General features: G+C 46.7%; 1 protein-coding gene across 10 annotated transcripts in view; it reads right to left on the reverse strand.

Annotated features, from left to right (window-relative positions):
• erc1b (ELKS/RAB6-interacting/CAST family member 1b) overlaps positions 1 to 13400 on the reverse strand; it is a 147486-nt gene that overhangs the window by 9076 nt on the left and 125010 nt on the right. For 8 of the 10 annotated variants that reach the window (XM_023810375.2, XM_023810374.2, XM_023810372.2 and 5 more), the window contains one exon: positions 11318 to 11503. In XM_023810375.2, coding sequence (XP_023666143.1) covers positions 11318 to 11503 — 186 coding nt within the window. Of the gene's footprint in view, positions 1 to 11317; positions 11504 to 13400 lie in introns of those variants that run through there. The other 2 variants (XM_072710123.1, XM_023810377.2) reach the window with 1 other exon arrangement.

Here is a 13400-nt window from a genome sequence, read left to right on the forward strand (position 1 = left end):
TGTCCCCCCCCCCCAGACACGCCAGTGCGGTGTCCCCCCCCCCAGACACGCCAGTGCGGTGTCTCCCTGGCACCCATCCAGCACAGGACAGGCTTTCCCCACTGCGGCTGAGAACCTCCTCATACTGCTGAGCAAAGTCAGTGTGGCTCTTCTGGGAGGCTTTGGGCCCCCCCGACACCACCGCCCCCCACCACCAGTCATTCCCACTATAATTTCAAATCTCAAAATACAATCTAGGGGCTGCCTCTTAAAACCATGCAGCCAAGGTCGCCTAGTCCCCCCCCCCCCGGCTCCGGGCCCCGTCTCTGCGGCCCCTCCGCTGAGCAGAACCCTCTTAATGATTTTCTTTCCCCCCTCCCCTAATTGCTTGGCCGTCTCTCCACACTTCCGTGGGCCGCACCACTGATCTCAATCGGCGTTCTCGTGGGAGGGGGGAAACTTCTCCACGTCGATACGCTCCAGGTGCAAGCTTGTATAAACACCCCCACAGGCCATTTCTAACGCCGACGCCTGATTACGGGACTCAAGTTCCATCTGAAATGCATAAATAAATACGGTCGGCACTCCACACACGACGCGGGCCGGACCTGGCCGGGTATCCCGGTGTCACCCGGACGAGCCGAAGCCTCTTCAACCCGCTTTCACGTCTGGAACGGCGATCTGCAGCCAAAAAGCAGGCCCTCGGTGGAACTGGCCGGCTGAGAAAGTCAGAACCATGATCAAAAAGGAGTTTGAAATAAGTTCTTGCACACGCCCACCACAAGAAGATTAAAGGGAAAAAAAGCGATTTTGTTATTCCTTGTATACATTTTTGAATGTCTCTGCCAACGGCTATGTACAAACTTGGTCTGGATTCTTATGATGAAGCTAGAGAGATATACTGATGTCTGGTGATCAGTCAAGCGTTAGCAGACTGGGAATGTCCCCCCCTCCCCTTCCTCCGTGACCCCCCCTCCCCCAGCACGTCACTTTCAAACCAGGCATCACCAAACTGCCACAGAATAAGGAATATGTTCTTTATGTGTTTTATTGAAATAATAATAATAAAAAAAATTACTAGACTTTGTCATTTACAGTACAGTGCAGAAGACTTAGGCAGTCAAAAAAATGGTTTAGATGATCATGTTTGTGAAAAAATAAATGTGTGTCAGCATAACTATTTAAAAATCTCTCCTAAAACCAGCCCAGGGTTTCCCATAACCATCCAATACAGCCACGTATTTTTGACTTGACCACTAGCAGACCTCATACGGGTCATCAATACCTCACTAACTTTTAAAACTCAGTTTAGTTAATTACGTGAGCTGGTGATGAAATTTAACAAATACATGGAATGGCTGAGGTGCCCCTGAGGGGGGGTTTGGGAACTGAAGCGCTGTTCATCTAGCCATCCAGCGAGATATCAGTGACTTTCTGGAGAACAGAAGAAATCCATGCTAGTTTTTAATCATATTACTCTTAATTTGCACATGTTGTAATGTCAAAATGTGTTTTTGTTCTGAGCAAATATATACCGTATTTTCCGCACTATAAGGCGCACTAAAAAGCCTTTGATTTTCTTAAAAAATAACAGTGCGCCTTATAATCCAGTGCGCTTTAAACGTGGATTAATTTCTGTTGTGCATACTGAACTCGAAGCGATTTGAATGTTTTAGTATTGAAAAGTGAGTGTATTGTGTAGTGCTTCACGTGTTATAAATTAACAATTTCAAGAGTTATTATGAATACGCTGACTTTTGATTTAGCGGTATAGGACCGTATTATAAGTGTTCAATTTTGAGTTATTGTTAATAGGCTGACTTTTGATTTAGCGGTATAAGACTCTTGTTTTTTTACGTGTTAAAGAGTAGTGAAGACGCTCATAAACGTTTGAACAATGTTGACAGTCATTGTGAACACGTGATGTAAAATAAATTTTCGTTGACTGGCTTATCTGACTCTTTTGTTTTGCTTAAAGCGCCTTAAAGTCCGGTGCGCCTTGTATGTGGAAAAAGTTTGAAAATAGACCACTGATTGATGGTGCGCCTTATAATGCAGTGCGCGTTATAGTGCGGAAAATACGGTACTTACTAACCAGATAGAAGGCTTTCAACATTTCTTTTGACTGCCTAAGACTTTTACACGGTACTGTATGTAGTGGGATGGCACAGTCATTTTTTTTAAAGCCCATCTTTACCAAAATCTTTCATCCAGAATTAGTGCAGAAAAACTCCCACTTGTTCTGTACAGGCAGCTCATTCACCAGTGCATCTGCAGCTGACCAGGTCCGTTCAGAACAGGACGGTCATTTCCCTCTTTAAACATGAACTCCCTGGTCCAACACGCAGCTCCTTAACCCATCAAAAGAACACAGAGTCCTAGCAGACGGACATCACACAATACTCCTTTAGTAAAGAACACTACAAAAAAAAGCAGTTTGCAGATAGAAACGAATACATAATATAATCAGTGTTCCTACAGCAAACAAATAGCATCATGAAAGCATCCACAAGGGAACATCATTGTGTTTGCTCTCAATCTAAAACGGAGAGCTGCCGAGGGAACTGGAGACCAAAGAGATACAGACAAAGGAAAGGTGACCAAAATGTCAGGTGACTAATGCAGTACTGCAAGTTCCCGAGAGGGGTGATAATCTATAACCCAAGCCAATAAGAATCCCAGGCTCTAAAACTCTATATCCACAACAACCAGTACAGCGGAGCGGCTGGAATCCTGCTCCTCCCATCACGAGCGTCTAGGGCAACACACCAGGCTTTTAAAAACTCCTTAATAGGCTGCTTAACATTTTAACTATCCTTCAGTTCTATGTTAACTATTTTTTTTTATTTATTAAAGTCATTCTCAAAATCCCCTTAGTGCCTTAAAAAATGACACTTACACCGACAGCAGCAGGGAAAGCCTGCTTCTGACTGGGCTTCTTCTAAGGGCACTTTTCCACTGCACCAAGTACCGTACATTTCGCTTTTCCATTGACTTCCGGTCATGTACCAGTACCAGAAGTGCCTAATCAGCTGGGGGACTTCTTTGGTACTTCGGGGTGGGACTATTGGTTATGCAAATAGCCAGCTGCCGAAACACAAGACAAACGTCACCTTGAAAACAGCTGCGAACTCAGAAAACAACGATAAACAAAGAAAAAAATTATGTTTACATTGCGATCTGGTCGGAAGAACAGATACAACAAAAAGATCAGGATGGCATGTCAAGAAGTTAAAAAAAGAATTTTATTTAATATAGTGGGATGTGTTTAATATACTAGGGTCCCAGCGATGTGATTTTGTTGTAATAAATATTTGGGTAGTTATAAAACAAAAACCTCACAAACCTGTTACAAGTGAATTACACAGCAAGGATGAAACTGATTATGAATATCTGAGAACGCATGCAGTGCTCATGCAAAAGCAGTGAAGGTAAACTTTAAGTTGATTTTTAAAGATATAAGAATCTATAAAAGGAATAATAATTAAAATTGCAAAGCTTGCTAATTGTTTTTCTTATGACAGTAAAAAAAATAATCAGTGAAACTTTTACCCCCTGTGCTATAATGTCTGTACAGAATTTAAAGTAAGAAAAAGCCTGATTTTAATCTAGCTGACTAATGGTGTAAGAATTGCTTTTGCATAACATGCGATATTGGTATTAATTCCGTACGAAACCCCCTGCTTTGTGTTTTGATGTTATTCGGTGTTGACTTTTCTCGAAATGACAAAAGTACGGTACCGTTTGTGGTGGAAAAGCGACATAAACCTCCATATACACCAATATGGAGGTGAGCAAGCAAAACGCTCAGGCTGAGCTTACCTGTGTTAACACCGTGTTTGTATGGTTCTACACGAGTCTGCGGGGCATGTGACAGCTTCTGTTTTACAACACCATTATCTCACACCCATCAATGACGGTGAACAGCTTCATCCAGACTCTTGTCTTCTCAAATAATCCCCATCAACGGTTCCACGGGCCCAAGGTCTTCCTTTCCAAACAGCGCCAGGCCAATCTACACCTCTCTCTCTCTCCATTTGGCAAGAACCCCACAATTTGTCATTCTACCAGGCCCCGAAAGGGCCATTCGGAGAGACAGACCCGGCAAAGTGCGACTTTGGATCAGCTGCGGTTCCGATGGATTTAAGTTACTGCCATTTAATAACAATAGGAAATGGGCAGAACCTAGAACCACAGTTGACCAAATTTTCATATTGCGCTGCACAAATTAAGGGTCTCCATGTTTGGATTGGAACCTTGTTCAGGTCTCAATCCATTGGTGATTTAATCATTTCAGGAATTCCCTTTCTCACCCAAAGCGCTTTGTGATTGATTCCGGCTGGCAGACCAGGCCTCATTCCTGCTCACAGGCCTTGCACAGAAATGACTACAAAATTAATGACCGTCCAGCAGTTTCCTGGAAAAGGTGGGCAAACAGCACATCAGGCCAGCATCCCCGGGTCTGGTGGCACACGTGCTCGAGCTGGTGGACTTTACACTTCTTAATCCAGGCATCTGGAAACCGTCGGAAAGCGGATCCCCCGGAATACCTCATCGCTCCGTCACGTCTGGGAGAGAGACCTGGAGGTGCGGTTTGGGTTCAGGAGCGTGCAGGATCAATGTCGCAGGACGGCCGGCTTCACCGGAGGAGCAAAAAGTGCCATATATAAGCTGCAGAAGTCTGTACCCCCACACATGTTGCAATGACCCCCCAACCCCACCCTGATGAAGCACCCCGCAATTCCCCACGCAGTCACTGTGAACCCGACGGGTGTCTCACTCTGGTCCGCCCTTAATCACCTTTCCCACCCAGGGGGGTGACATCACTCATAACCCTAACCCCCGACACACCCCCCCAACCAGCCAGTAACCAGCTCCTGTCACATTAACATAAACACCACCACAGAGAGGTGCCCCCACCCCCGCTCCCTATAGACCCCCACTGCCGACATTACAGTCCTAATAACCTGCCTCCCTGGGGGGGGCATGGGAGGAGTGCTGGTACCCTCGGAGCGTGGGGACTTGTCGCTGACACTTAAATCAATTAAAACCCCCACCTCTCTGCCCCCTTTCCCTCATGCACCGGTCACGGGGCCCAAGCCCCCAACCCATCCCCCCCCCCCCCAAACCCCCACACCCTTTAAAGTGCTTGTCACATGAAATTACACGCCCAGCTGGTGGCTGCAGAGAGCCCAGCTGACAGGCAGATCAGCTCCCTCTCCGCCATTCCCAGTCCCTGGGTTCAACCCTGTATATATTAGATTAAATTAAATTAAATGAATAATTAATTGCAAAAATTAAATTTTAAAACATAAAAACGTATAATTGAATTTTCTCGGCCATCCCACTGACATTAGCATAGGCACATTCACCGTGTACCTCTCGCTGTATGCCTGCACACACACACACACACACACACACACACACACACACACATACGGTTTTAAGGAAGAGCCCAGCAGTGGCAGACAGCTAGCACAGATAATACGCAGAGACGTATTATGCTGCGCTCTGATAAGACCACCCAGCACCCGAGCCCCTCAATCCGCCACAGTGCCATGGGGACCTTGACCTGCTGAGGGACTCTCACACCCGCCCCCCCCCCCCCCACCCCGACGTGTCTTTGCCACAATGCCCACCTGCAGCGTTCTCCCGGGAGGGGGGAGGGGACTCTGAATGCACGGTGTGTTCGCTTTACGGTAGAGCAGAGGATGGGGCTTCGTAAAATGGGGGTGGGGTGGGAGTGTGGCAAGCAGGGCTTGGCCAAAGCGCGGGGGGGCGGGTGTGCTGACGGTCACCCTAGAAGAGCAGCTGCCATCGATCCCGTTCCTCCATGTTTACAGCCATTTCTCACTGCAAATCAGGAGGCACTGAGGAGCCCGGAGGGGGAGGCGGCCTGCCGTCCCGTGGGCTTCGCTTCACGCCCCATGGATATTCATAAACACCTGCCGGCCACATAAATGTCGACTCCATGCAAAGTGCAGGTCATTTTTTCATCATAGTCCAACAACCTATAGATGTCAAGCATCTATACTGATACTAATTTAGGCTGAAAATAACCAATGGCTAGTGTGTGTTCTAGGTGACAATGAGTTACTCTGAATGAAAGGTTAAATGTAAATCAAGAAAGGAATAAATTATGTTTTTTGTTTGCTTACAGTAAATCGCATACAAGCTACCCGTCATAACCTAAATGAAAGAGAAGCAGAACATTCTCACAAATGTCTTACAACCCAGCAAACTGATCTCAAAGGTTGCAACTGAAAATTATATATGAACATAAGAATTTAAAAAACGAGAGGAGGCCATTCGGCCCATCAAGCTGGTTTGGGGAGAACTCAACTAATAGCTCAGAGTTGATAAATCTTATCTAGCTCTGATTTAAAGGAACCCAGGGTTTTAGTTTCCGCTACACTAACAGGAAGACTATTCCATACTCTAACTACACGCTGTGTAAAGAAGTGCTTTCTCAAATCCAGTGTAAAATGTTCTTCAGATAATTTCCACCTATGGCCACGAGTTCTTGTTTTTGAACTAATATTGAAGTAACTATTTGGTTGAACAGCATCCAGACCTGTTAGAATCTGATATACCTGGATCATATCCCCCCCCTCCTTAGTCTCCTTTGCTCATGGCTGAACAGATTCAGCTCAGCTAACCTCCCCTCATAAGACATTCCTCTAAGACCAGGAATCATTCTTGTAGCCCTACGTTGCACTCTTTCCAAGGCAGCAATGTCCTTTTTAAGGTATGGTGACCAAACCTGCACACAATATTCTAGGTGGGGTCTTACTAATGTATAATCGTAGCATCACCTCCCGTCTCCACACACCTAGAGATGTAACCCAACATCCTACTGGACTTTTTCTTTACTTCCCCACACTGGCGAGAGTGGGACATGGAAGCATCAACATACACGCCAAGGTGTTTCTCATAATCAGCAACCGTTATTTCAGTGGAACCTATAACATATCCATACTATATATTTCTGCTCCCTGGATGAATTACCTTACATTTGTCTACATTAAATTTCATCTGCCAGGTATCGGCCCAGTCACTAATTAAATCAAGATCCCGTTGTAGCCTCTGTGCCGCTAGTATTTGCTACATCACCCACCTTGGTGTCGTCTGTACATTTAACCAGTTTGCTGGATATATTGGTGTCAATATCGTTAATGTAAATTAGGAATTACGGTAAACTGAAGTCAAAAAGAGACACGGTGTGAACTGCATGACATGCTAAAGTGCATGAATAACAAACTATTTGAAAGACACTGACCTGGTCTCCTTCATTAATGACTGTTAATGATGCGTAACATAACGATATTTCCTGGTACGACCTTGACCTAAAGCGCAATGGCCAGCTTACGCAGTCAGTGCCCCACCTACACAGCTGCAGTCAGTGCCCCACCTACACAGCTGCAGTCAGTGCCCCACCTACACAGCTGCAGTCAGTGCCCCACCTACACAGCTGCAGATTATTTTCTCACAGTAAAACACAGTCAAAGCCCAGGGTCACCAGGGCCAATAGAAATCAAGGCGCAGAAGCATCCGGAGAAAGACGGCAGCTTGATAGGCGGAGCAGAAGCGGGCGGAGCAGAAGCGGGCGGAGAAAGACGGCAGCTTGATAGGCGGAGCAGAAGCGGGCGGAGCAGAAGCGGGCGGAGCAGCAGCTGCGACTGCGGGCATGTTAGATTGGCATGGTAGGAAGTCAGTAAGGCTTCTCTCTGTTATGCGCGTAACCATGGGAGACGGGCACTACTGTGTGTGCATGTGTGTCTGTGAGGGACCAAAAGCATGGGAGGTGTGGGACGCTGGAGCGGACCTGTGGTGCCAAGCGCCAGGTAGGAACTTGCAGGGCTGGGGGGAGGGGGGTCAGGGGCCAGGGACAGAATGCTAATGAGAGCACCCCCCCTTCTCCCCCCCATGGGCGTTTGCCACGCTGTGCTGCCAGGTCCATTTAGGGCACCCCATAAAATGCCACTAAGTACACTATCACCAGGCTCTGGGCGGGACGGGCACAGCTTCAGACAAAACGGGTGGCGGATCATAAAACGGGTGGTGGGTGATGCCCATACCAGGCCTTGGATCTGGGAGGCTTTCTGTGCTTACTGTTACCCATAGAGGCACCCTGCAGGCCTCTGTGCCCATGTTAACGAGGTGCCCTCCTCTCTGTTATATTTACACACACACACACACACACACACACACACACACGACCGCTGACACTCTTAAAAACATCCTTTCTCCAGCAGCTTCATCATTAGGGGCAATTCTAAGATTTTTTAAGGTGGGGGGCATAAGAAGAGCCATATTTATACAAAGGGGCCAACCTTATCATTAGCCAATGATATGTTTTGAATCGGTGACTGACAGGGGTTGGGGGCACTCCAGAGGGCAATCAGCATTCAACTCAGGCCAGTGACACCATGACTTGCTGGTGAGGACGTCCAAGTAGATAGAGACGGAATAAAAACAGATCTATTTCCTGAGCATATAAAACAAGATGGTACAGAAAACAGGCAACCAATCAATGCCCACAAAAGTCACAGCAGTGTCTGAAACCAGTCACATGATCGCCATGCTACTCTCCAAGAACGTATGACTACACCATAAGACATTGTCTCACTTTTCTGTGCCACAGGGCTAAGGAATTGGACGATGCTGATGCTCCAGGCTGCCATAGAGGATTTATATAAGTTTTAATATATTTCTTCCACTACAGAAGTACAGACACCATGACACCACTCACACTTCCCATAACATGCCGAGTGCCAGGAAACAAGAAACAAAACTCGACATCAAAAAGCAATGAACATCAGAGGGAACAAAAAATCCCGGGACAATGGGGTTACATCCAAACGGCTGCTTTTACTGCAGCCGGAGTCTACATCCAGTACGGGTTTTATGATTTTCATAACTAATAAAATTACCACATCCATATTTTCTTTCCTGGCATGGGGATGACTGCTGGTAGCTGTATATGATTCCAAAGTACCAATTTCATCTTAATTGACATGTCAAGACATAATACAAACAGTGGATAGGGTTTGTACGGAAATCATGGGAAAACTGCCCAATATCCATCTCGGATTCCTTTGGATAAGTAGGATGTGGTGACGAAGACAAGTTATTTAGTAGCGGTTAATATTTGTTGTTATTATGTGGAATTTGGCTGATGATGATAGAGTCTAATGCATCAGTGACGGGGGGGAGGGCTATACTGCAGCCAAAGGGCCCCAAAACACACAGCTACCAGCTCTACAGTTTCCATCAACAGGTGAGGGTCCAACAACCTGACACTGGCCAAGACCACATCACTGCACAGACACTGCTTTTTGCGACTGTCACCAAGCAGCCCGACAGCTTATCGGATCTGCCAAGCTGCCACAGAGACAGGCCCGATTGCTGCGGAACACGCGGGCATGCGTGGGCACCGGCCGCACTTCCACGCCTCGCTCACACTCTCCTCAGCAGACGTGGCACCTCTAAACGCGGGAATTACGCGCGAGTGAACTTCCCGGCGATTTATGTCTGCGGTTTTATGGGAGGCCAAGGTGGATGTGAGGCTGGGAGTGATGGACCGCTGCGGGGGGATTCGTACACGGACGGGGCTGAAGCTCGGGCATCTGTGCACGGGTAATTTATGGCAGCTGCAAAGGGGTACGAAGAGGGAGGCAGACGAGACGAGAGAACGGCCCAGTGATCCTAGATGATTCATACTCTCAGGTTTAACAGTGACTTCTGCCAGGTTCTGCTCCTGCTATTTTTACCCTGCTCGGTGCTCTTTCTTCTCAGTTGATCTTCATTTACCCGCCCCTTCCTCCTTCATACTCCTCCCATCCCGCCCCATCGCCAATCATCTCACCCCACACTCATCCACTGGCTTCCTCTATCCCTCCCCCTTTCTCTTCTTCTTCACCTTCCATCTATTCCTCCCCATTTGACGACTCGCTCCTGCGAGAGAGAGTGGCCTGGCTCGTTTTCCGTTTTGCTTTGTCAAAACAGCATAAAACTGTGGTAATAAAAAAGGATCCTGCATTATTTATCTTGCTGAGGAACACATGCATTTGCACAGTCAGAGCCCCCGTTCACATAGACCATGTGGTCAGGCACAGGCTCTGTACCTCAATACTGTCTCAGTATACATGCATGTGAGGGGAATCGATTTATTGACCAAAGTATGTCTGACTCCACTACAATAGGTGGTGATATGGCTCCTTTCAGTGAGCAATGGGTGCGCGGACAAATGAAGCGACACAAGCTTTAACTGCAATCTGGTCGGAAGAACAAATACAAGATCAGGATAGTGCAACAAGAAATAAAGTATTATGTTTAACAAAATTGGAAATTGGTATTGGAAAATTTTCAAGTACTGCAATTTCATTTTGTTATAATAAATATTGGGATATTTATGAAACAAAAAAAAGGAGTTCAACATAAATTGTTCACAAAATCTAGGAGAGATTTAAACAACAAGGATGAAAATGATTATGATTGTCTTGGAAAACGCATGCAGCGCTAAGGCACAAGCAAACTTTAAACCGATCTCTAAACATATATTAGATGATCTTGAAAAGGAATAAACATTAAAATTGCAAAACTTGCAATTTTTTGTTTCCTATTACAGAGTAAAAAAGTTTTCGCGAGATTTAAACTACCTGCGCCAGTTTGAGTCCGACGGAACGCATACACGCAGGAGTACATCGACTCCCAGTTGCATTATCTGAGTGTCTTAGCCCAACTAAGAGAAATTCAAATTAGTACAATTTCATTCGGACTAACACGTTTACATGAACTTTGAAAGTCCAGTTTTTAGCTGGACTAACACAATAATTTGATTTTCTTAGTGTGCATGTAAAGGTACTGACAAATATGTACCTTCTCCCAGCACCCACTAACCTAAAACATTCTGGCCTTTCAAACCTGCTTCACTCTCTGGTAACTTCTAATAAACAACCAAAGAACAAAATTTCAAAACTCACTCAGTCCACAAGATAAACTTTCGAGAAAATTTCTGGGGACTTAGTGAGTTTTGGGAATGCAACGAAAGTTCTTCATTGGATTATTCGGACTGTGTGAGTTTTGGTTCCCAGTACAGTCACATACGATGAGGAAGCCTGACTTAAGGTCATCGCTGGTCTCACCGCCAAAACAACCAAAAAGATTTAGAAATCTGCTCTTCTGTTATATCCAGACAATACACAATAACCAGGCCAAAGCAACTGAAATACGAACATGTGAAATATATAGCAAGAATCTGTGGGAAAGGTAGTGTCTTTTTAGCCAATCCGAAACGACGAGGCAACCAATGGAACGAGAAAGGGGTGTGGCTTACCTGCTCTAGACTCATCCTCTGCAGCTCCTCCTCCCAGGCTGCCCGCTCGCTGCGGTGGTAGGCGGGGGGTGGGGCCAGGTTCTGCAGGATGTGGCGGTCTCGCTCGTGGCACAGGGCGGTCAGGTGGCCAATGTACAGCTTCAGTTTACTGCGGTTCTGGTTGAGGTCTATAAGAGAGGGGATGATCTGGCCCCAGCATAAAAAGGGAGAAGAGCTGTCAGAATATAACCCACCTCATACATTCACCCAGGCTAACCCACATGGCAACAAACCACGTCCCTGACCATGTGACCGTGGGTATCTGAGAACACAATTTTAAAATGTGGGCGTGAGGCATTATTGAGCACGTCATAGTGCGGCAGTCTCTCTGGCAGCCATTACAGATCACTGTGCTCCAACTCTGACTGAATCTCACACAAGGAGCAGAGACACGAGAACGTGCCCCAAACCAGCCACCAGATCACATGACACCCACCCCCACTCTAGCAGAGCAACACATGGGATGCAGTACATTCAGAAACAGCGGCTACAGTATGAGTGAGAAAGAGATTTTTTAAAATCATGGGAAAAACAAATGAAAAGTACAGACCACCCAGCGAGGAGGAGAGCTCTGAAACTCCATTACCCCAGAACGTGATGTTTTTTGACTGGAGAAAACTGGCTCTGATAAAACGCAGAGGAGCACTGACTGGACGGCTCCATTTCTGACTAACACCACTCTAGGGCTGAAGGAAGCCACCGGTGATGTGGTCCATGGATGATGTGTTCTCCCTCGAGTACACATCACATCTGCTAAATGGCATCTCCGAAGCCCAGAAAGAACCTGCCCGTGCTGATGAGGAAGCAGTACCATGCCAAACTCTCTGTTCTGGGAGCAACACAAGAAGTGCAAGTGGACCGGCGGACTTGATCGGAACTAGAAAAATCCATTACGGGCCCTTTGCTGGACCGCGCGAGCCACCTGGGGAACGAAAATGTGGAACGGGTGTCGATTGAGATTTTGCTAAATATTTTGAAAAGGCTTAACTAGGATGGATGGTGAGCAGCACTTATAGCATGAAACAGGCAGCATCCAAAGTTACAACAAAGTACAGCCTTTAAAAAAAAAATAATTATAATAATAATCGGGGTAAGCGTTTGGTGAGGAGAGGGCAGGGGAATCCGGTTTCGCCTGCACACACACGAGTGGGAACATTAGTGTCCACACACTTTATTAATTCTCATTAGCTGGGACCTCGGCTCCAGGGCCGACCGTGCTCTGTTTTAGTTGGCTCAGGGGAAACCTCTCCAGGGTGGAACCCAACTGAAGGCAGAAGTGAGCGAGAGAGTAGAAAGAGAGGAAGGGGAGGTGTTGAGAGAGTGGGGGGGGACATTTTCCTGTCAGGTTTCCATGAAGGAATGTACCCAGTTGACTGCTACCAAGTCCTCCTTCTATAAACACTATGTGCACCATCGATAAGCCTCTGATGGAGGCCCCACAGGTACACTTCCTGTCCAGCACACAGCACTTCCTGTTTGATGGTTTTTGTCCACCATCTTTACGGCATTTGCGTCCCAGCAAATCAAAACCGGATCCTGTGCCGCTCAAAGGACCCGGGGAGAGATGCACGCTCCCTGAGATTCTGTTACGCATTTCGTCAAAGTCACCTACATATGATAATGACGACAGGATGCAAAGGCAATGTGAGGACATCAGGAATACGGCCAAAGGACTTCAAAGGATGCAGTGTTGTTGGGTGAATGATGTGTGTGAGTGCGCCCTGTGATGGGTTGGGGACCCATCCTGGGTTATTCCCTGCCTTGCACCCGTAGCTTCGGGGATAGGCTCCGGACTCCCCGCGAATAGAATAAGCGGTTACAGAAGATGGATGGATGGGTGTTGGGTCTGAACAAAAGGGAAATCTTATGGAAGAGATTGTGATATATTCCTTAAGTGTCCAAACCTGAAAGAAGCAGGAGAGCCCTGTGACACAGCCACAGCCACAAAGGTGAATATCTCCTGAACAACTTTACTGATACAAATCAATGCAGCACAGGTCCAGAGCGGGACACCTGCCGTTCTGCTATTCACTGGGGCTATGAC

Source organism: Paramormyrops kingsleyae, chromosome 3 (assembly GCF_048594095.1).
Source record: "Paramormyrops kingsleyae isolate MSU_618 chromosome 3, PKINGS_0.4, whole genome shotgun sequence".
Taxonomy (NCBI): domain Eukaryota; kingdom Metazoa; phylum Chordata; class Actinopteri; order Osteoglossiformes; family Mormyridae; genus Paramormyrops; species Paramormyrops kingsleyae.